The following is a 23,370-nucleotide window of genomic DNA, read 5'->3' as shown; positions in this document are numbered from 1 at the left end:
TGGTGTTGCCCCTAATTTGATGGTAATATTTGCAATTAAAGACGAGTAGCTACCAGTGAGTACATATTCAAGAACCTGACAGATGAATTCCTTATGACGGTTAAATTGTATCTCTCTCGACCTTAGGAAGAGAAGGCAAGTCTAATAAAAATAAAGAATAGAAGAATCCAACAAAGTTGCAAAAAATATGAGAGGAAAAGCCAAAAATGAGGAGTAAAAAGTAAGAAATACCTCTGGAAATAATGAAATGTATACAGTAGTATCAGCTAACGTAGCTACAGTGAAAAATTAGTGAATAAGCTCTAGTACTATATAGCATACAATATACCAAAAAATAAATGTGTGAAAGTCCCAATGTCCTTGAGGTTCAAAGGGCGCCTAACCGAACCACCTGGCTTCTCCAAAACCAGAAAGTACTTAATTAAGCAAATTACATATATGGCTCCAAAGACGACAATGTTGTAGAAGATATTATATAGCCAACCAAACCCTTAGATGAATCTGGGAGAACTTCGACAATTTCTTGTGACCAAAGATTTCTTGCTGCAGTCTCACTCAATCATGGAAATATGTGAATGGCAAAAAAAAGGCATACAAAACACCAATGGTGCATTACCTTTGATAACAATGGAGTTATAGTTAACTTGGATATTAAACAAATGCTGACCACTACACTGTAGCATTAGAAAAAAAACTCCTATTGGATACATTTATTGACATAAAATACAATATAAATGCTACATAAATTCCTACCCACGATCCGTCCCGAGGACTTGTGCCTGTGAAATGCCTCTCTGTCGTGTGTCCGCTTATCTGCACCGTTATTGATAGTACTGTAGTTTTAGTTTTGAGTAAAAATGGGGTCTGAATGTTGTCCACTCACCTTGGCCTTCAGGGAATATCTGTATTATATATTCAGGAAAACTAAAGACTTCTTACTCACCTTGAAATATATCCGTGAATGCGGTCACCCACTTTTCTACGGAGTACTCTACTTATCTAATTTTATCTTTATTGAATATTTGTTTCACTTTCATCCAGTTACTTGAGCACCCTGACACCCCCTCCCCCCCCCCCCCCTTTTTCAACATATTGTTTCAAGTAAAGCATGTTTTTTTATTTCTCTGGTGCTTTTCCCCACATAGATCAGTCCACATGGATATTTATCAAGCATAACGCATGAGCTGTCTAGCAAGGGATATATGAAGAAAATGTATATTTTGTGCTACAGTAAATCTGGCGTATGTGAATTATTCTCCCTTAATTATAGTACTGTGCAAACGGAACAACTTCTACATTTGGAACAGACTGAATTAGTTCATTGCTAAAGTTTACTGACATCTACTGGCACAATAGGATACTACAACTGAATGTACATTTTTAAAATATAATAGGATAAAGCACATAGACAAAAAGCGCATTTGAAGCAGTAGGAGTTTTTTTTTTTCTTTGATTCATCTGGTGAACATGTCTGCCTATGAATTGTGACAATTTTTCCCTTATTATTTTTTGTATTCAAAATAGGGAATTTTATAAGAAACTAGTTACAAACGTCTTACAACAAAAGATGGAGCAATGTGACCATACAGTCAAGAAGTACAACAACAAAAATGTTTTAACAAATGCTGAAAAAATAACTGCAGAAGTTATATAACAAAAAAATAACCTACAGTATAGAACTGATAAATCATTTTAGTTAGACCCCGTAACTTTAATGCACACGGATGAATGTTCGATGCATAATTTTTCTATGTTCTGGACATTTTTTGGCAAAAGAATCATCATTGAAGTTTATGGCGATTTTCAGTTGAAAACAGGCTGAATGACTGCTTTGGACTACATACAATTTTTCCCTATGCCATCTGGCGCCAATCCCTTGAATGGACCATATGGTGTCTTTTGCTGCTGGAAGGTGCCACATAGCACAACTTTGTAAACAGAGGCATATACTGTATGAGGTCTGTATATGTGTCTTCTGAAGCTGCAAATGGTATGTAGCACACTTTCACCCACTCCCTGGGAGATGAGTGGCTACGGTATATGTGTGGTGCTATACCTGTGGTATACAGAAGATCTGAGTCTCCGCTGCGGGGAACCTGGGGTATACCTGAGTGATCGTTCGGTAGCGCCTCCACCTGTAATGGGATTCTATAATGTCGAGTAATCCCCGTTACAGGACCCACATACAATAAACAGTACACAAAGTATGAGTATAACAGTTTACTATATGCACAATAATCATAACAGTAGTTCCACCTTGTAAAACTAGGCTTCGCAGGGCCGCAACCCTCCACCGTGCCTTCCCAACACCGTGTCCATACCCCTGCGGTGTTACCCTATGTATTGAGGTGCTACCGTCCCATTGTCCCCAGAATCAGCCACCCACCCAAATGTGTGAGACAGCGCTGCCCACGAATGTGAAGGTGAGTAGTACACGTAGTTGGGTACCTGCCACACCCGGACGCTCAGATACTGTACTTGTGATGGAATCCACGGATACTTGGCAGTAACCCGCGAAGCCTCCGCCTTTACTGTGAGTGAGTCCCGCCGGGATTGTACCACTGTGTATAGTCTCTGCAGTAGATGGGTGTCTGGTCCCAGAACACCTGAGGCCAGAATGCAGCTGCATCCTGGCTGTGTCCCTCACTATTATGCTACAGGGGCAGTGTCCCTATCTCTGGGCTTGTCCCTGCAGCATCCACAAGCTGAGGGGAGTCGGGCCTAGCTGGGACCTAATGGGGGTATTTGGCCTAATGCAGGTGTCATAGACACCTGCACACCTACACCCTACCCTGATGGCATCACAGCTCCGACTGGCATGGTCCCAGACACGCAAAAAGTATCAATCTCCCCTTGCAGGGGAAGCTGCAGCCCTATTGGCTCTCGCTCGACATGCGACCTGTCCCCGAGGCTTCTGGGATATGTAGCCACAGATTGGAGCCTCTTCCTATTGGCCGCCACTCGCGCGCATACACTGCGCATGCGCCATTCTGTAATAGCCGCCGGCTACCTTTTGTCCCATCTGTGCATGCGCGAGCCTCCCTAACATGACGGCGCCCTGCAGCAGTGTTCGCCGTGGGTCTCCGGCGACCCACTCGCCCGCCATCAACCACCCTGCACCGGAGGTAAGAGGGGAGGAAGCAGAGGAACTGGGGGACCCGAGGGAACCTGGTTACAGGTAGAAAACAGATTTATTATTAAAATAAAAATACTGTTGTAAGTAAATTCCTTTCTGTTTGTTAAATTAGGTGCTGTTTTGAACCATTTTTAGTAAAAGGAGTGTAAATTGGAAAAGCCCCATTTACTATAAAAGAATATCCTATATGGACAACAGTACTGATGAATATGCAATGCTGTGTTAAAAATAAATTCTTGGAATATTTTATTTTACATTGATATCTATAAACTATATTTATATTTAGAAAATATTCCTTTATATATGCTGTAGCCCTCCATGCCCAGCCCTAGAGGAGTTTACGTAGAGTTAAATTGCTTTGTGTATAATATATATATAAAAGATTAGCCCCTGAGGAAGACTTTACAGTGGAAACGCGCGTTGGGTGATATCAGTGACCACTAAAGGAGCCCTTGTTGATGACATCTAGAGTGGAGGACAACTTTAATCAGCCCAGTACTTGCTGTGACGGCCGTGGAGCAGATGCTGTTGCTGTAAATATTTTGTCTGACCCTATGACCCAGTGTGGTCTGAATGCTCTCAAACAAAGGCACTTATGTAAGTGGAATACTTTGTGTTGTTAACATTAAAACAGTACTATACTATTTTGCTTTTCCCCTCTTTTGTATATGGAATTTCCCCCTCTCTCTATGGATCTGGAGTACCTGTCTGGAGATATAAGTTGGTAACTTTGACTAACCACAACGCTTTCATTTCACGTTAAACACGTGAGTGCAAATTTTATAGAACTTCCAGCATTGAAGCTAATTTGCTGAAGTAGACAATATTGCACTATTTTGTGTTTTTACTCTCTTTTACATGTCCTGATGTGATTTGCGCACCTGTTTCTCCTTCATTTGCTGATTGAATTTGGTTTGAATTCTACGTCAGGAACTGCACTCATTAAGGATAGCATATCATCTGTGTTACCTTTGATCTGTTGTGATATTATTTGCGCTTGATTTTTCTTTTCACATATATAAATATATAAATATATATATATATATTCATCTCTCCCTTTGTTTTTCCCATCTGTTTAATTTTGTGTATTTGGGTCACTAAATGAACTATTTTTCATATATTCCCTGTTATAGCATTATACAATTGTATTAGGCTTACCCCTGTGTATCTGACACTCTCACTGCTATCAGTACAGCACATGTATATATTTTTTTCTGTGTATATTCTCTCAGTTTTGCATTTTTTTGATTTATGATGTCTATTAGTCATTAACATCTTTTGTGACCGGCCGGTCTCTACTGCTGCACTGCGGGAAACTACTCTTTCCCTCAGTGAGCAAGGTTTCTCTTAGGGCATCGATTTTTTAGTTTTATTTTTTCTGGGTTTATTACACTGTGTTTTTGATCATTTTTTTTGTGTCCACCAATTTATTTTTTAGACAGGCAGTCTCATCAGTCAGTTGTTTGTATTTCTGTTATCTTTTGGATTTAATTAAAGTACCCTTTATATTTTTGCAAATTATTGTCTGAGTGCTACTTTAGAGGTTTCTTTTTCTTCTGTGTTTATATATCTATACTTTTCCTCTAGCACCGCCTACAACTTATACTTTATTTCTGTTACAACTATATCAGTTATATTTTTCTGATTTAGGTAGGTTTATTTGACATTGCATTTATTTTTTTTGGAAGTGATGCGGTATTCACCTGTGTGTTAATAATAATATATATATATATATATATATATATATATATATATATATATACATATATATATATATATATATATATATATTGTGACAGAAACCAGGGGTTGGTAATAAACTCCATATACAGGGCTCCCAGGATACTGAACAGTTTCTGTCCTGTCTAAGCTGAACAGGGCAGCCTCGTAGTACAGGCACTCCATTCCACAGTTTGTCTGCTGCCTGTTTTCTGTCACCTGTCATGCTGATTAGAGTTCAGGTATATAAGACCTGTTTCCTGTTTCCTCTGGGCCCCGCCCAAGAGCCTGGGAGGCTGCTGAACTGCAGAGGGGTGAGAAAGCCTCTTTCCCAAATCGCTTCAATCATTCTGTTAGTTTGTCTAAAGACTGCAAAGGTACTTATTTTGTTGGTGGAAGTGGACAAGCCACTTCCAACTCTGAGTCAGGGACATCTAAGTTTTAAGTTATCGCTCAGACGAGCAGCTTTTTGTTTGGCTTTGTTTTCTGTTTACACTGTAGCAGTCCCAGTGCCTGGGACTGAATAAACCAGGCATAGCCTGTTTAAAGGAACAGTACGTGACGTCTCATCATTTAACCTACCCTAAAAGACCGTGTTCTAACAGTCCCGGACAGACGGCGGAGCCCCGGAGTAAGCCGTTTGTCACATATGGTGGAGAATGCGGGCAGAGCACTAGGGGGTCTGCGGGTTGAAGAACTTTGAAGAAAAAAAAAAAAAAAAGTTTTTTTCATCCTCTGCAAACAAGATGGAAGACGTGGTGGGTGCGCTGGTACGCAATGTCGCTGCCCAGAAAGACGCGAATGAAACCCAGCAACAGCTATTAATAGCCCAGCAAGAAACTAATGCAAACCAGCAGCAGACGAATGCAGCCCAGCAACAGCTGCTAATAGCCCAGCAAGAGATTAATGCCAACCAGCAACAGGCGAATGCAAACCAGCAACAGACGAATGCAAACCAGCAACAGACGAATGAAGCCCTGCAAAACGCGAATGCACACCAGCAAGAGACAAACCGCTTGCTGAGAGAGGAGCAACAGCGGTTCGCTCAGGGCTTACAGCAGGAACTCGAGATCCTGAGGGGGACTATCCGTAACCTTCCACTGGCAGCGGCAGCCCCAGTTCCGAAAATGACCAGGGCAAGCCACTACCTTCAGAAGATGGGACCCTTGGATGATGTGGAAGCCTATCTTCTCACGTTTGAACGCACGGCACAGAGAGAGGGATGGCCAGAAGCTGAGTGGGCTGGTCTAATCGCACCCTTCCTAAGCGGCGAACCCCAGAAGGCTTACTTTGATCTAGAGCCAGCCGAAGCTAACGTCTATGCAAAGTTGAAGTTCGAGATCCTCGCCCGCCTTGGCGTAACCACGGCTGTTCGTGCCCAAAGGTTTCACGCATGGTCCTTCACGATGGATAAAGCCACCCGAAGCCAGATGTATGACCTCATCCACCTCGCCCGGAAGTGGCTACAACCCGAGATCAACTCAGCAAGCCACATCGTGGAACGGTTGGTCATGGACCAGTTCTTGAGGAAACTTCCCTCTGCCTTACGTCGTTGGGTCAGTCGGAGTGACCCCCACAATGCGGATGAGCTTGTGGCCCTTGTAGAAAGGTACAGTGCAGCAGAAGAGCACCCGCAACCCACAGTCGTGGAGCAACCCCACTACCCGAGGTTCCAGGACTCTTCCAGAGACGGTAAAAGGGTACCGGGGTTAAGGGGCGCTGAAGAGCGGCGACCACCTTCACGCCGCTCCAGCAACAGTGGTTCGCACACTAAGGGCAATAGCCAACATGGGGAGCCGGGAAAAGGCTCTAAGTGGGACACAGACTATGTACCTAAATGTGTAAATTGTCATGAGAGGGGCCACACAGCAAAAATCTGCCCACTAAATGATGAGCCCATGCAATGCAACAGCGTGGAACCTTATTCGCTGTTGTCCCAATGTATGGGCCCTAGCCCAGAGGACCCCTTGAATAACCATCTGTGGGCATTTGTAAAGGTTAATGGTAAGAGGGTTCGGGCACTTCTTGACTCTGGGAGCATGGTCACACTAGTGTCCGAATACCTATTGCCCATTAAGAAGAAACAGGTAAACAGTTCACAAAGAGTGGCAATTTGTTGTATACATGGGGATAATCATGAATATTCCACTGTTGATGTTTTTTTTGAAACAGAATTTGGTTCTTTAGATTTCAAGGTGGGTGTTGTACCCAAACTGGCACATGATGTGTTAATAGGGACCGACTTTCCCCATTTTCTAAAAATGTGGTCCCCAGCTCAGAATAGCGCCCAGAGTTCAATAGCGGACCATAACGAAGTGTTAGAAGAAACAAATCCTTTCCCTTTTTCAGAAATGGATGTTGACGAGGGCCCAAATAAGAAGGGGGAAAAGGAGGAGTGCTGTGAAATTCCCTTCCCCATCACTACTTTGGTAGGGAATACCCCAAATCAAGATGTTGATCAGGCACTTACCACCCCAGTACAGGATAAGACCCTCGCTGACCTAGAGGTCAGTCCTGGGAGTTTTAAGAAGGCCCAGTGGGAGGACCCCACATTAGCGGTAGCAAGGGGAAATATACGGGACCAGAATAGTACTCATGGCCAACCAGATAGGTCACTTGCTTACCCCTACTTCGAGGTAGAGAACGACCTAGTATATCGGGTTGATAAAAGAAAATCAGTTACAACTAAACAATTGTTGGTACCACGGACATTCCGTAACGTAGTATTACACCTCGCACATAGTCATCCATTGGGGGGACACCTAGGGGTGGAAAAGACAAAAGAAAAGGTTCTCCGAAGCTTTTATTGGCCTGGGGTTCTGGCAGAAATTACAAACTATTGTTCCTCATGCCCAGAATGTCAGATCACCGCCCCGTTCAAAGCATACCGCAGCCCATTGGTACCCCTTCCCATAATAGAGGTACCATTTGACCGGATTGCTATGGATCTAGTAGGACCCCTAATAAAGTCTGCTAGGGGACATCAGCATATATTGGTAATATTAGATTATGCTACCCGATATCCGGAGGCAGTTCCCCTACGTAGCACCTCTGCTAAAAACATAGCAAAAGAGTTAGTACTTCTGTTTTCCCGGGTCGGAATTCCTAAAGAGATCTTATCTGACCAGGGAACACCATTTATGTCCCAAGTAACAAAAGAGCTATGTAAACTCCTAAAAATCAAGCATCTCAGAACCTCAGTCTATCATCCACAAACAGATGGTTTAGTGGAAAGGTTCAATAAAACCTTAAAGAGCATGTTACGCCGGGCGGTCGATAAGGATGGGAAAAACTGGGACTGTTTGTTACCATACCTGTTATTTGCCATTAGGGAAGTTCCCCAGTCATCCACAGGCTTCTCCCCGTTTGAACTATTGTATGGCCGACATCCAAGGGGCTTACTGGATATAGCCAAAGAAACTTGGGAACACGAGGTTACCCCTTACAGAAGTGTAATAGAGCATGTTGCCCAGATGCAGGACCGCATTGCTGCAGTCCTACCCATAGTGAGGGAACACATGGAGAAAGCTCAAGAAGCACAAAGGAATACGTATAATAAGGGTGCTAGGGTCAGAATTTTTTTTCCAGGTGATAGGGTACTAGTTCTGGTTCCCACCGTGGAGAGTAAATTCCTTGCTAAATGGCATGGGCCATATGAGGTCTTGGAAAGAGTGGGAGAAGTAAATTATAGGGTAAGGCAGCCAGGTAGGAGGAAACCTGAGCAAATTTACCATATAAACCTACTCAAGCCCTGGAAAGATAGAGAGGTCTTGTTAACCCTAGTACCCCCAGGTCCGTCAGAGAATCAAGAAACTGACCCAGAGGTTAGCATAGCTGAAACACTGTCCGTGCATCAGAAACGAGAGGTCCAGAGTTTAGTGAGAAGGAACAAAGAAATCTTCTCTACACAGCCAGGTAAAACTAACGTAATTAAACATGACATAGTCTCTGAACCGGGGGTCCGAGTTAACCTTAAACCGTACCGAATCCCAGAGGCCAAGAGAGAGGCTATAAGTTTAGAGGTTAAAAAAATGCTAAAACTAGGCGTAATTGAGGAATCCCAAAGTGGGTGGAACAGCCCTATAGTTTTAGTCCCAAAGCCAGACGGTACAACAAGGTTTTGTAATGACTACCGGAAACTAAATGCGGTGTCAAAATTTGATACTTATCCTATGCCCAGGGTGGATGAACTTGTAGAGAGACTGGGCAAAGCCCGATATCTCACAACCCTAGACCTAACAAAAGGGTACTGGCAGGTTCCCCTCACAGAAAGGGCAAAAGAAAAAACAGCCTTCTCAACCCCAGACGGCCTCTTTCAATATAAGGTGCTGCCTTTTGGCTTACATGGAGCTCCCGCCACATTCCAAAGAATGATGGATAAAATTTTAAAACCACATGTTCGGTATGCTGCCGCCTACCTGGATGATGTGGTAATCCATAGTGAAGATTGGCAGTCCCACCTTCCAAAGGTCCAAGCTGTGCTCGACGCAGTTCGGTCTGCTGGACTAACTGCTAACCCCGCTAAATGCACTATTGGTCTGGAGGAGGCCAAGTATCTGGGGTATTCTATTGGTAGAGGGTTACTCAAACCACAAACACTCAAAGTAGAGGCGATACAAAATTGGCCAAGGCCAGTCACAAAAAAACAAGTAAGGACCTTTTTGGGGTTAATTGGCTACTATAGGAGGTTTATTCCCAATTTTGCAACTAAGGCAACCCCACTAACCGACCTCACAAAAGCAAGAGGACCGCTAATGGTAAAGTGGTCCCCCGAAGCCGAACAGGCCTTTAGAAGCCTGAAAGAAGCTCTCTGTGCCCAACCAGTGTTGGTCACACCTGACTTCTCCAAAGAGTTCGTAGTCCAAACCGACGCATCTGAGGTAGGGCTGGGGGCGGTACTCTCCCAGGAGTCTCAAGGGGAGGAGCACCCCATCCTTTATTTAAGTAGGAAACTAAATCCCCAGGAGAAAAATTACTCCATAGTCGAGAAAGAGTGTCTCGCAATAAAGTGGGCTGTAGAGACACTCAAGTATTATCTGTTGGGGAGAAAGTTCCGATTGGTCACAGATCATGCACCCCTTACCTGGATGTGTCAAAATAGGGAGAAGAACGCTAGGGTGACCAGGTGGTTCCTAAGCCTACAGCCCTTTAAATTTTCTGTGGAACACAGGTCGGGGCACAAACATGGCAATGCCGACGGGTTGTCAAGGATGCACTCCCTAATATCCATGGTCGCTCACCCCTCGAGGTCTGAGCTGGGGGGGAGGATATGTGACAGAAACCAGGGGTTGGTAATAAACTCCATATACAGGGCTCCCAGGATACTGAACAGTTTCTGTCCTGTCTAAGCTGAACAGGGCAGCCTCGTAGTACAGGCACTCCATTCCACAGTTTGTCTGCTGCCTGTTTTCTGTCACCTGTCATGCTGATTAGAGTTCAGGTATATAAGACCTGTTTCCTGTTTCCTCTGGGCCCCGCCCAAGAGCCTGGGAGGCTGCTGAACTGCAGAGGGGTGAGAAAGCCTCTTTCCCAAATCGCTTCAATCATTCTGTTAGTTTGTCTAAAGACTGCAAAGGTACTTATTTTGTTGGTGGAAGTGGACAAGCCACTTCCAACTCTGAGTCAGGGACATCTAAGTTTTAAGTTATCGCTCAGACGAGCAGCTTTTTGTTTGGCTTTGTTTTCTGTTTACACTGTAGCAGTCCCAGTGCCTGGGACTGAATAAACCAGGCATAGCCTGTTTAAAGGAACAGTACGTGACGTCTCATCATTTAACCTACCCTAAAAGACCGTGTTCTAACAGTCCCGGACAGACGGCGGAGCCCCGGAGTAAGCCGTTTGTCACAATATATATATATATATATATACATACATACAGTATATGACAATGCTCAGTCTCTCATACCTGTTCAGGGTGCTGGGTTGGTGCACGCTGGGCGTGGATTGCAGATAAAATATGGATGGCGCCAGGAACATTCGTTTATAAGGTTCACCATACAAAGATTTTGCAGTAAAGGTTCATAAAAAATATCGCCAGGCCATTTATATCGCCGTTTTTTGGAGCGTTGCTATCACGGTATTCAGAAAGCCTTCATTACCTGTCATAGCAAAATTCCCAAAATGAGCGCGTTGTCGCCAGCCATAGGATTGGCCCTCTGAAAAGGCCTTACTCGGCGATTCATTTTTGCTGCAGAGAGCTGCTCAGAGAGAGCCGCCTCTCCCAGCGAAAATCTCGCCCGAAAATTATGTTTTTAATATACATTTTATTCCTAGTGTAGATGAGCAGGGAGTCTCCAGATCAGAACCGCGTTGGTTGGAGGTCCGGGGATCCCCTACTTCCTGAGATACAGGCCCCGTTATGGGTTGCCGGTATCTCCTATGCATGGAGATGTTCCGATCACGTGATGGTTGCTTTCTTCTGTTCGAATGCAGTGTTTGGATTGGTGGAGCCCCAAATCCTTAGAAATGGTTTTCAATCACTTTCTAGACTGGGGAGCATCAATAACTACATTTCTAAAGCCACTTTACATCAAGAGAAAAGCAACCTATCTCCATACTTTCTGACTGAGTCAGATCACTGCGATATTATTTCTACTTTGTTGTAAGTAGGAAATCTACAAGAGCCAAGTTTCTCATCTAGCCCTTATTGCACTAATACACTGCACAATTATTGTTTTTATGTTTTCTTTATTCACATGATATGTTCCTGATCTGATCGCTCCCTTCCCACCCCAAACCAAGACTACATTTCTAAGGTCCTCAGAGATTTATTTTGATTGTAACATGATGTGTTTCCACAGACCTGTATGGTGAAGACCAAACTCACAAAGTTTCTGATCTGTATACAGAGTGGGACCTCCAAAACTCACTCCTGAAGATCGAGCTAATTACTTAAACCTGATTCTAATTATCCACTTTTATTAAGCTGATTAAACCAGGGTTTAACTTACTTTTACACATACCCTGACTCTTAATTACTCATGGTTTGTCTAACTCATGTATCATTTTGTTTCAAAAGACGTGGAATTGGATAATATAAACCCTAATGGGTATGTACACTGGCGACACGTTTTATTGAAGCACGGCTAGCACCGCAAGCCAGGGGATGCCCCGGCGTGCTAGCCGCACTCCCTCAGCGTGCCGCGCATCACCGATGCGCGGTCACGCGTCATCGGGAGCCTGCGCCCCCTGCACGCGCGAGGGAGCCCTGGTGTCCCGCGATGTGGGGGACGGCGGCAGGGGGTTCCGGGGGACCCGGCGGACCTGGCAGCGGGAGGAAGAAAGCCCCGATCGGAGGGCGCTCCTCCGCTGCTTCGGCGCGCGCCCGGCACCCTCCGGCGCGCGCCAGGTTACTGCTGCGGCCGAGAACGGGCAAATGCTTGAATAAACTCGGCCGCAGCAGTAAGAAAAGACTGGTTTTGATTCAAGATGGTTATCATGGAAAAACTATGGAATTTCCCTAATTATCATTCGGTTTCGGAAACTTTTTCTCGTCACTGTACACTGTATATATACTTCACATGCTTGTAGCAGCAGATACATCTCCACTGCTCCTCTGGGGGAAGAGGTCTCTTTATAAGCTATTTCATCATACGTGTGTTCAAGGACCCACTGATTATGTGGAATGGGCGAGCTTAAACTAAAACTAAACTATTTTTGACTGTATATATTTAGTAAAACAATCAAATTTGATCTTTAGATTTATCTCTATATTGTGATATGAAGGTCTCAGAATTTTTTTTAAATGGTTCCCGTGGTAAGCCTGCCTTGATCTTTTATATTCTGATGTTAGAGATATCGATTTACTCCCTGTTTCTATGTTTCCACAATCTGGCACATATGAACCTGTCCCGTGGGTCTCTCTCTAACATGTCTTAATCCCTTTCCGAGCCCGATAGATGTGCAATGTTCAGTATGTCATGAATTGCCCGGCATGTGCCTAGTCCTCTGCACCAAATTTCCTTCTCCATTGGCGCGTGCCTCCAGGACTATGCAGCGCTTTCAATAACAGTAACTGCACACATCCAGCCATGCCATTGGTGAGTATGCAAGGTTGGCATTAGGGAGCTGCTTGACAGAGCAGCCTCCCACCTTTTTCTAGCCGTGTGACAATGAGGCCTACCCCCTTGTGCTGTATTCTTCTTTGCTGCACAACCCTAATCTGAACCCCCCTTTGGGAGCCCACAAAGTGAAGGTACTCCGTAGGGTGGGGAGGAGCAGATTTGGGGATATTACACTAGGAGTAACTAAGTTCTTATTTCAGTAGTTTTCACCTATACTGTATCTAAGGTTCTGAAACGTTATACGACCTTCCCATAAGCTCTGATCCCACAGCAATCATATTAAATATCCATAGGGGGAAATCACTATGCCCCAGACAAATATTGAGATTTGCTAAAGAATGCTAAAGTAAGGGGCCCTCCCCATTCCAAGTCTAGGTCAGGGTAACTTTCTCCAAACCACCCAGGACCTGAGAAACTGTCTCAATGTTTAGAGCCAAAGTGACTCCTACAAATAAAGATGTTTACGCCGCATCCATTTCCTCACAGAGAAAATGTGAGGAAGTACTACGTGAAAGAAAGGATTGTGTGTTACAGCCTCGCAACAGGGGCAGTCAAGATTAATACAGTATGCGGCATGAAACAATTCTTGTATAGACATAAGGTTATCCAAAAACTAAGTGGGCCAAAGGGTTTTTGTTTACCAAATTCTTCTATGTTTTGTATTATTTTCACCTAACATACTCTCCCAGAGCGTTTCTAGGATCTCTGTCCCACTACAGCAAGCCGCCTTTTCAAGAAATATTCCTTTCTTATGTGCCTGTATTATTATTTATTTCTATTATTAGAAGTGGTTGCCGGCACGGATGGGAAACATTGCACATCAGCGCATCATAGATCCATTTGGGTCAACAGATAAAAGGAAACTTCTAGGATTAGTTCATTAATATGACATCTTTGTATAACATGGTTTTGGTACCGTTTTGATATCCATACATGAAAACAGATGATATGATATTCTGCGCGTTGTATTTCCTTCAAATGGACAAACTGGAAAGTTCCATTGTAATTCATTTTGCACGACATTCCAAGACCAAAGGACTCCCTTGTTTAAATACAGAAAATATTTCTGTGCTCTTTACCGCACAAGTCAAGCACAGCATTCAGTATGAAATACTTTAATGTTTGTCCAATAACATATTATAATTGGCAAATTACACAAATTCATGTTTTGTTTTTTTTACACAATCTACATTTTTAGTGCAATATACATCAGGCCAAAATCAGTAATAATACTTCAAAATGCATACATTCAATAAAAGATTCAATAATTTAGAATATGTATCAGAAATAAGTACAAAATATTATAAACGATACAGTCTAAATGATGTCTATTCCATTACAACGTTTATCTCTGTTAAGCAAGGTAATTAAAACTAAAGGCAGTAAGCCAAGATGGTGCAGTTGGCTACAAAACAACATTTTCACGTGTGTCAATTTATGCTGGTAGCAAATGTAAGAAGTTTGTTAATCTTGTTTCTTACATCTGGCTCCGAACTCTTAGGCTACGGCCCCAGAACTCACTGTCGCATGCACGCCTGGCGGGGTGGCGGCGTATGCACGTGAAAAAGCCACAATCGCCAGTCTCACCACTCAATGAATCTCTGCGAAGGGACATGCGTCGAGGGGGCGTGGCAGGACGCAACATCTTCTTCTGCACTCTGATTGGCTGCTATTTCCTTATCTATGATTGGCTTGAGAAACTCTGCCCTATCATTGGTTGTCACGGACCCACGTGACGCTGTCGCTTGTTGTAAAGTCAATTTTCTTGTCTTCTGAAAATCTTGTCGTACAACGCTGCTGCAAATTGCCCTCAAAGGCAGCCAGTGGGCCCGGCCCCAATGAGGGGCGGTTCTTTTTCCTGCAGCGCACGCCATAGCACACGCTGCAGCAGGCCCTGGGGACTTAGCCTTAGGGGCAGAGGTTCGCTTGCCAAATCTGAGGTAGTTGTTTGACATAAAGAGAAAGGAGAACTGAGCAAGTTACATGCACACAAAAATATTGTGCCGATCGTCTCCCCCTATAACCAATCCCCAAATTGTTCATTGGCAAAACTGGAGATATATGGACACAACACACCTTGATACATTGACACAGAGAGACTCTGGGATATATTCTACAAGATCCGAGATCACAGATGTGTGCGTTCTGACACAGAATCCCCATACAAGTCACTGGTGCTTCCATGTCACAGGGCGTGAGTCGGCGATCTCGCAACTATGAGAATCTGCCCCATAAAGTCAAAATCATTTGCAATTTGCCCCAGTTTTTGGAATGTCCCAAGTGTCACACTGGAGCTTGGAGGCTTTATTCTACTTTTCCAGAAACTATAATAACAAAATACAGTAACCACTGTACTCCCAAGTAGAACATGGAGAATAAAGTTCAACTTTTTCAACTTAATATATTGGTTTGTAATTCCAAACCCAACATGCTTTGTTCTAGCCTTTAATGTGAAGCTGCATAAACTATATGAATACTGCAACAGTTTCAGCTTCTCAGTAACCAACAACTGTCATTGAATTGAGGTCATCGAATTTCAGAAACGTTGCTTTTAAAAGCGAGTCTAGAAGATGCAACGTTCTCCCCTTGTATTAAGGTGCCTCAAATATGTTTTAGAGCATTAATGCCCATGTTTACTAAGCCAAACGATACACTGTGGCACATTCAACTAAATGGGCCATTAGGTGTCTTATGGCGTAGGACCACTTAGTAAAAATAGCCCTAAATGATTCTTGTGTACGGCACTATGTAACATAGTTACTTACATGTCTGCAGTATCTTTATAAGTTAAAGTTTAAAGCAGGTGGAATATAAAAGCATTTTGAGCATATCAGTGGACTTTGTTACAGAGTATTAATCACATTCTCTGCAATATGCTTAATATATACTATACAATCCATTTACATGACTGGTCTAATATAACTCCTAGCATGCCTAGGAGGTACCCTAGTCCAGTGAAGTAATGGGATTGCAAACGTGAATTATAGTGATGTCCCATGTTTGGTTTTATGGTATGTTCACTGCTTGGTCATCGGCAAATCTTGGAATCTTCTTAAATTCTTCCTGTTTCTTTAGGAAAAGCTGTGCGAGGATGTGATCAGCTGTGGCGTGAAAGTAATCGTCCATGTCAAGGGTTTGCAGCTGGTAAAATGAAAGATTGAATTAGGAAAAACAGATACAGTAGCAGCAGTGACTATTTAACACACACACAATAATTTCTTCTTAATCCAAGTAGAATGATATGGTCCTGAAAACAAGCAGGGTAACGATGATTGGGTAATTGCGCTGTCATATCATATTTCATCCAAACAAAATTACAAGGTGATTTATTTCTAACATTACAGAATAACAGGTGTAAAATAACAAGGAGACTAAAGAACTTTTCCAAGATCACACGATAGGAGGAGGATACCACATTTTGTACGTTTTTATACTGGTGTGAACAGAAGGATATGCTGGGTGACAAAGGTTATTAATCATGCAGCACCCAACTGATGTTTCTTTTGCCGGCTTGTAGCGAGGTGAAGATTACTAGAAGTATGAATGTGTTTATTTCAAATTAGAAGTCCCAGAAGACGGAATATATAAATTGGTAAACATTGCCAATTACCCATGTAATACTTGTAAAATGGCACATACACACAACGGGTCGTCATCAGACCTGCTACATGTGTAGGGCGCGCATGAGTTTATGGTGATCTTTAAGCTTTTATTGATTGTTGTAGGCTGTTATAGAGAGGACTAATACAGGGCTTACAAGCTTTACAGTGTGCATACATTTTTACAGTGTGCTGTGTACTTTGTTTTATTTTCTACTGTTTATGACATGGTTATAATGATTAGATAAGAAGTGGACATAAATCCTTGATTTATTCCAAACAGCCACAACCAGAGAAGAGGGAGGACTCGGCCTATTATTGTGTAATTATTTTCTACATGCAGAAATGTCAACTGCGTATGTGAATATTATTTCAACATTTGTTAAAGATATCACGATTGCAGCATGCACAGTAAAAATAGATGTAAATATTTAATAAACTTAACACACCTGGTTTCCGGTGCTAAATGCCAGAATCAACAGTAAATCCTCTTCACATGTGCTTTTGATATAATGCTGCGTTCCAAGTGGAAAGAAGAATACATCACCAATACCAACTGAAAACTCGGCAACTGGTTCATCTCCAGCAATTCCAATCTGTAAGTAAATCCATTTTTATTTATTGTTTAAATAATGACCCAATGACAGCATGACATCTGTAGGCTCTATTTAAGGTTCCACAAAGTCACATTTTGTAACCATTAACACTATTATAAAAATCCATTAAGTACCAAAATTAATAAGTGAACATTCTACACTCTGTTTAAACATCATGGTAATATGAAAACGAAGGAAAACTAGGCACCGATGCGGAATATCGCACATTAATCCGGTGTTAATTGCCCTTAACTCGCAGTATCGGGGTGCGATACCCTGTGTAGCGACTTTGGGACTCTTCCCCCTATGAGTCAAAAAAAATATATAACAATCATTCAAATTCAAAACAATAGTTGATTATGTACAGCACACATCCCATACATTTTACAAGTAGGACACGTCAAATAAGAAATCTTTACGGTTTGAGTAAAACAGGAGATTATTCACACACAAAAAGAGTCAACGCAAGTCCATAAAATGTTTGTATCTCCCACTAAGAACCATATTAACAAGGAGTTGCAAAGGTTTAAGGTAACTTACAACCCATTCGGTAGAATGGTAGATCCGGATGAAATAGTGCACATTTTTTCATTTTTCTAGTGATTTATTCAAATATTATGACATTCTTGCAAATGTCCAATTTATTAGAAAACAAGGTGCTCATTGCTCAGCATATATTGGCTAACAGTTCTTTAAAAACCCCGCCGTTATTTAACCTCAGTATTTCACAACGTTAAATAGAAGATACTACCTACTCTGGCACATCCAATGCAAAGCTTCACCAAAGTGCAGTGTCAGTGGCATGCAAAGCAAATAGAAATATCACTGGTGAGCACATTCATATGTCTCAGAGACAGGTCTGCAACCCTGCCTTGCCCATTATCTCTTAGCATACAGTGCTTCCCCTGCAGCCAGGGATTCTGGGTAATGACATGCAAATGAGCACTCACCGTGTGGCACTCTTTACTTCTAATTCCTTTTAACATGTGCCACTGTAAGCTTCTGCCTGCCGCATTACACAGCTTTTCAGCACAGCCTGGGAGAAGGAGCGGCTCAGTGAGTAAAAACACTGACTGGCACTGACTTTGAAGCAGGGGAACCTGGTTCAATTCCCAGTGTTGGCTTCTTGTGACCTTGGGCAAGTCACTTTATCTCCCTGTGCCTCAGGCACAAGAAACATAGATTGTAGATTGTACGCTCCACGGGGGCAGGGACCCGTGCCTGCAAAATGTCTCTGTAAAGCGCTACGTAAAACTAGCAGCGCTATACAAGAACATGCTATTATTATTATTAAAGAAGTGCACAGCCAGTAAACCTACTCACAGACAGCTCTTTTGATCTTTTGGGTCTCATCAGTGGGAGTTTGGTTGCTGGCTATGCAATGTGCAGCTGATAACTCGGTATAACCAGACTTATTTAACGATATGAGAAAAACATGTAATGCGTGGGGAAATCACTGTAACGCCCAATAGCATCAATGGATTTATGTGTGGTTTCTACAATATATGTGGCGATGACAAATTTAATTTAATTTAATTTAAATTTTAAGGGGTCTATTTATCAAAGTCTCCCAGCTGCAAAACTAGGGTAAAACTGGAAATAATAAACAAACCAGAGTTAAGAACAGAAATCCCATTAAAAGCAATGACAGTTTTTTCCTTTGATAAATCTGGTGCCATTTATTTGCTCCAGGTTTGCATGTAGTTTTGCAGCTGGGACACTTTGATAAACAGCCTCCTACGACCCATATTTATTAAAGGGATGGGAGTTAAGATGTGCACCCATTAGGGAATCTGGGCCTAAATGCTCCTGTTGGTGCACTTGTTCCCCACTGACATCATTACTCAGTCCTGGGGTTCCATGAAACCTATCCCTCCCCAGCCATTGCTAATAAAAAAGCTCTGATTGTGTTCTTATCTGTGATTACTTCAGAAGTAATAATGATAAAGACTGTTACCTGTGCACATCCACTGATGACGTATCCCATCTCATGAGCGTTGAAGTGAAAATGTGGCTGTCGCAGGCCATTACTGTATATTAATAAGGTTCCAAGAGTGAGAGAGTCAGCATGCTACGTACAAAAGGGAGAAGGAGAGCATGATGAAGAGTGTCAGATTAAAGCATTCTGTATGCGTTCACATAAGTCTATTTACATTATTTGATCCTGTGTAACAACAATCCCACCTTCTTGTTTTTTTCCAATATGGAGTTTTTAACATACTATGACCCGTGGCCAATAGGAAGCAGCAACGTCATAGGGGGGAGGGGTGATGTCACTGCTTCCTATTGGATGACTGTGGGCTCCACTATAAAAGATTCAGGAAGTAAACCAGCAACTAAAAGGCTAAGTATTGGAAACCAGGTGCTCCCCATAGCTAAAAATAATTCAGCTCCAGGGGTCCCCCTGATTCAAAGTCTGTAAACTACAACAATATGCAAACTGGGCAGGGTTGTTGCTCTAATTTTGAAGAGCATAATGAAGCATGCAGCGCCAAAGAGAAAAGTAAGAAGCAGATAGTCAAAGAACATGCAGACAATGAAGACGGGAACATTCGCATCTACAAGCCCCATGCTAATTCTTTCAAGACTATGCAACTCATTAACAATGCTGATATTTAGATTGTTGTCTTATAAATTTACAAATGGAGTGGGTCTTGTTTTAGTATTCAATGTCTTTAATAACAGGAATTTCCTCAAGTCCAGGGAAGTGAGCCAACACAGACGATTACAGTATTGACTCTTTTGGGCTCATCAGTTTTGACCCTGGTGGCTGACTCTGCAGTCCACAATATAGCCATGCGATAGCAAGACTGAATGATACATCATCCCATGTTTCAGTGAGAATAGTACAACCGATTATTCATTTGTAGCCATTACAGATTGTGTTGTAGCTATATTAGTGCAATGTGAAATAAGTAACCACACAGAAACGACTTTCCTCATGGACGTTCTATATACTGTAAATTGAACTGGTGGTCATCAATTGAACTTGTGGAACTAGGCTGGTGATAACACATTATTAGCAACCTACAGTCAGAGCCACTTTATACATTAGGCCGACTAGGCACAGTGCCTAGGGCCTACGAACCTTTAAGGGCCTACAATATTTCACTTGAAAAAATACCTAAACAAAAAAAAATCACAAAATAAGAGAAAACAGACAATTTTAATTTAAAATGCCTTCGAAGTATTGATACCTTTAAATATCGAAACAAAAGTATCGATGCCAAATATCGCTAGTATCGAAAGAAACAAGCAAACAATGAAATTAGCATAAAAATGAGTAAAAAATATCAGACACACAGGCCTCTAGAAATAAAAGGGCCTAGGGCCTACGAAGGTCTTAAAACGGCCCTGCCAACAGTACCTCCATGTACTGCTGCGGCCAAGTTTATTCGAGCATTTGCCCGTTCTTGGCCGCAGCAGTATCCTGGCGCGCGCCGGAGGGTGACGGGCGCGCGCCGAAGCAGCGGAAGAGCGCCCTCCGATCGGGGCGCTCTCCCTACCGCTGCCCGGTCCGCCGGGTCCCCCGGAACCCCCTGCCGCCGTCCCGCGATCGCGGGACACCAGGGCTCCCTCGGGGAGCCCTGGACGCGCGTGCAGGGGGCGCAGGCTCCCGATGACGCGTGACCGCGAGGGGCGGCCACTAGCAAGCCGGGAAATCTCCCGGCTTGCGGAACCGGCCACACTTTAATAAAGTGTGTCGTAGTGTAAGACTGTCCTCAAATTCTAGTGCATTCTGGTTGATAGGAATACTAATATGTTCTTCTTATAGAGCTTCTATGCAGCGCTGTACATAGAATTTAAATTCTTACCATATTCAAAGATTCACTGTAAATTTTCTCATTGTCATTTAAACCAACTCCGTCCTTGCGATATCGAGCCCACTGTATGATTCCTCCCGGGAAGAGGAATTCTTTAGAACCTAAAAACAAAACATTACTCACTACTTTGCCACGTGCATATTAAACATCACATTTGCTTGTCATTTGACATTTTTTAAATGAAATTATGCCACGTGTTTTATAAAAAATAAAATAGTAAAAAAAATACAAGTTGAAAAGAGATTGGACAGTTTTCTAAAAGAAAAAAAAAAGAAAATATTGGAGGGTTTTTTTTTGTTTATGTCACAGCTTGGTAGGCGGTTGTTCAGGGTACAGACTTGGGCCCCAAAATATTAGGTTGGTCATACCGACCCGGTTAGTAATCGTAGTTCGGTCTTGGTTGGGCCTCTGGTAGTGGAAGCGCCTACATCTAGGTGGGGTGAGGCTTTACGGGAGCTGTGTCAGAGCAATAACTCATTATCCTTCATTGAGGTCAATAGGGATTTCTGCGCAATATCGCAGTATGCAGAATAAGGGCCTTAATTGGCAAATATTTCACTAGGGTTTTTTATTTGACTTCCTCTGGATTAATATAACTATACATACACAGTACGATATGTACTATATCTGCAGCCAACTACATTTCACAAAGGTTGAATTTGAACATACTGTATGTCTTTTTCACCCTCATCTAGTCTGTAAGTACAGTATATAACTAGCTAGGAAGATTGACCTACAGTCGAACATTGAGCTGCATTTAATTATATTCCACTGGCATTTTACTTATTTTATTTATTTTTCTTTTTTTTTTAGAAGGAATTAACCTTAAAATATTTTAATTCTTTTCAACCTTCAGGTAAGTTAAGGACAAGAGAGGTTTCAGTGTGTTTGTAACTAGTAAAACATGTTTTGCTACAATTAGAAATATTGCAAAATAACACAGGTACTGTATGTGTCAGAGTTTTCTTTCCCCATGGGATGTAAGAGGACTAATCTTATTGCAGCAAGCCTCATCTCCTGGTTGTTTTCAAAGCCTCAGCTCTTGTAAATACTTTTTTTTCCCTTCCACATAATGTATAAATTGATTTTTTTTAACGTAATGCTCATTAGCAAAGAGAAGAAAATATAACATCAGTATAAGTACTTATATACAAAAAAAGAGGGGGGAAAGATCCCTAAACTGGTGCACTCTACTCTACTGATTCAAAATAACAAATAATTTATTAATACTGTATATCATAAACATAAACATAGAAAATAATTAAAACCTATGAAGGTGTGCTTTGGGAAATCCTATGTGTGGATTCCTCAATTAGTCGAATGGCACAGGTATATTAACCCTAGTATGGCCAATGCACGTGAAAACAGTGTATACAGTTACTAAGCTAGATCCCCGTGGGGTTGTAGCTTGGATAGGAGGTAATCCTGTAGAATGAGACAATGTATACTAATGTCTGGCAACTGTAGCTGAAACTATAAAGTGTAGCAATGTCATCATAATGTATCTGTATATAATGATAAGTGACACTTTAGCCTGCACATAAGATCTGGGTAGAAACCCAGCATCAAATAAACCCCAGTGATCTGTATACTGATCCACCTGGGGATATACACAGCTGGATCTACTTACAGTGATCTGTGGTGTTTGCTGTGGTGTAAGTACTGACACAAATAAAAACATTATTATTGCACGTCTGTAAATTGTCTCTTTCTGTTCATAATGGGTGGAATGAACTTTTTTAATTGGGATGACACATAGGGGCTTATTCATTTAACGCTGATATATTCATATCTAAGTGAAAACTGCCACATTTTGGCATCTTGCCACATTCATTAAGCCATGATCGCATTTCCAAACCAGACGACGTTTAAAGTTTGTGGCACTGTTACGGTCCAGCTGCACAAATCCAGGTGCGGTGTAAATGTCGTAAGCAAATAAGAAATATTTGCAAGATTAAATATTAATCGGCTATTCATTGAGCTGTGAGTTTGCAGATCACCTGGAAAGTCATGGCCAGAAATCTTGCCTCCCTTAGGGCAGGTCCCCAGTGGCCGCTGCAGCACCTGCTGTGGCATGCGCGCCACACACCACACCACAGCACAGCCCTGTATGGGGCAGGTTCCTGTGGACGTGTGTGTGTGTGCATATTATTTATCAGAGCTGATCAAATCATATAATTATATATATAATCAAAAATGAATAGAGGATACCATTCTGTGGCTAACGAAATGCTTTTATTTGTGCGAGCTTTCGAGATCTCTGATCTCTTCTTCCGGCGATGGTACATTGAATGAAGCAAGGTTTAACTTAAAAACAGTACATATAAGAATGTTATCTCTGACTGAAACCTAACACCCTCCCCCCACCCCCCCCCCCCCCGTGTAGTATGCGATATACAATATATATACACACGTCAGGGTTTTTAAGTACAA

At 42.3% G+C, this 23,370-nt stretch overlaps 1 protein-coding gene across 1 annotated transcript in view; it reads right to left on the bottom strand.

Moving 5' to 3' along the window:
- Positions 1-13,744: 13,744 nt before the first annotated feature.
- LOC142487369 (uncharacterized) overlaps positions 13,745-23,370 on the bottom strand; it is a 29,083-nt gene continuing 19,457 nt past the window's right edge. Inside the window, exons 6-9 of the mRNA XM_075586587.1 lie at positions 20,929-21,038; positions 19,071-19,184; positions 16,967-17,113; positions 13,745-16,059 (exon numbers count right to left, since the gene is read on the bottom strand). Of these exons, the coding sequence (XP_075442702.1) occupies positions 15,925-16,059; positions 16,967-17,113; positions 19,071-19,184; positions 20,929-21,038 (506 nt within the window). The 3' untranslated portion in view covers positions 13,745-15,924. The remainder of the gene's footprint in view (positions 16,060-16,966; positions 17,114-19,070; positions 19,185-20,928; positions 21,039-23,370) is intronic.

The sequence above is a fragment of the Ascaphus truei genome, chromosome 1, assembly GCF_040206685.1.
Source record: "Ascaphus truei isolate aAscTru1 chromosome 1, aAscTru1.hap1, whole genome shotgun sequence".
NCBI classification, from domain to species: Eukaryota; Metazoa; Chordata; class Amphibia; order Anura; family Ascaphidae; genus Ascaphus; species Ascaphus truei.
Note: the sequence above shows the minus strand (reverse complement) of the source record. Positions and strands in the feature narration are given on the sequence as shown.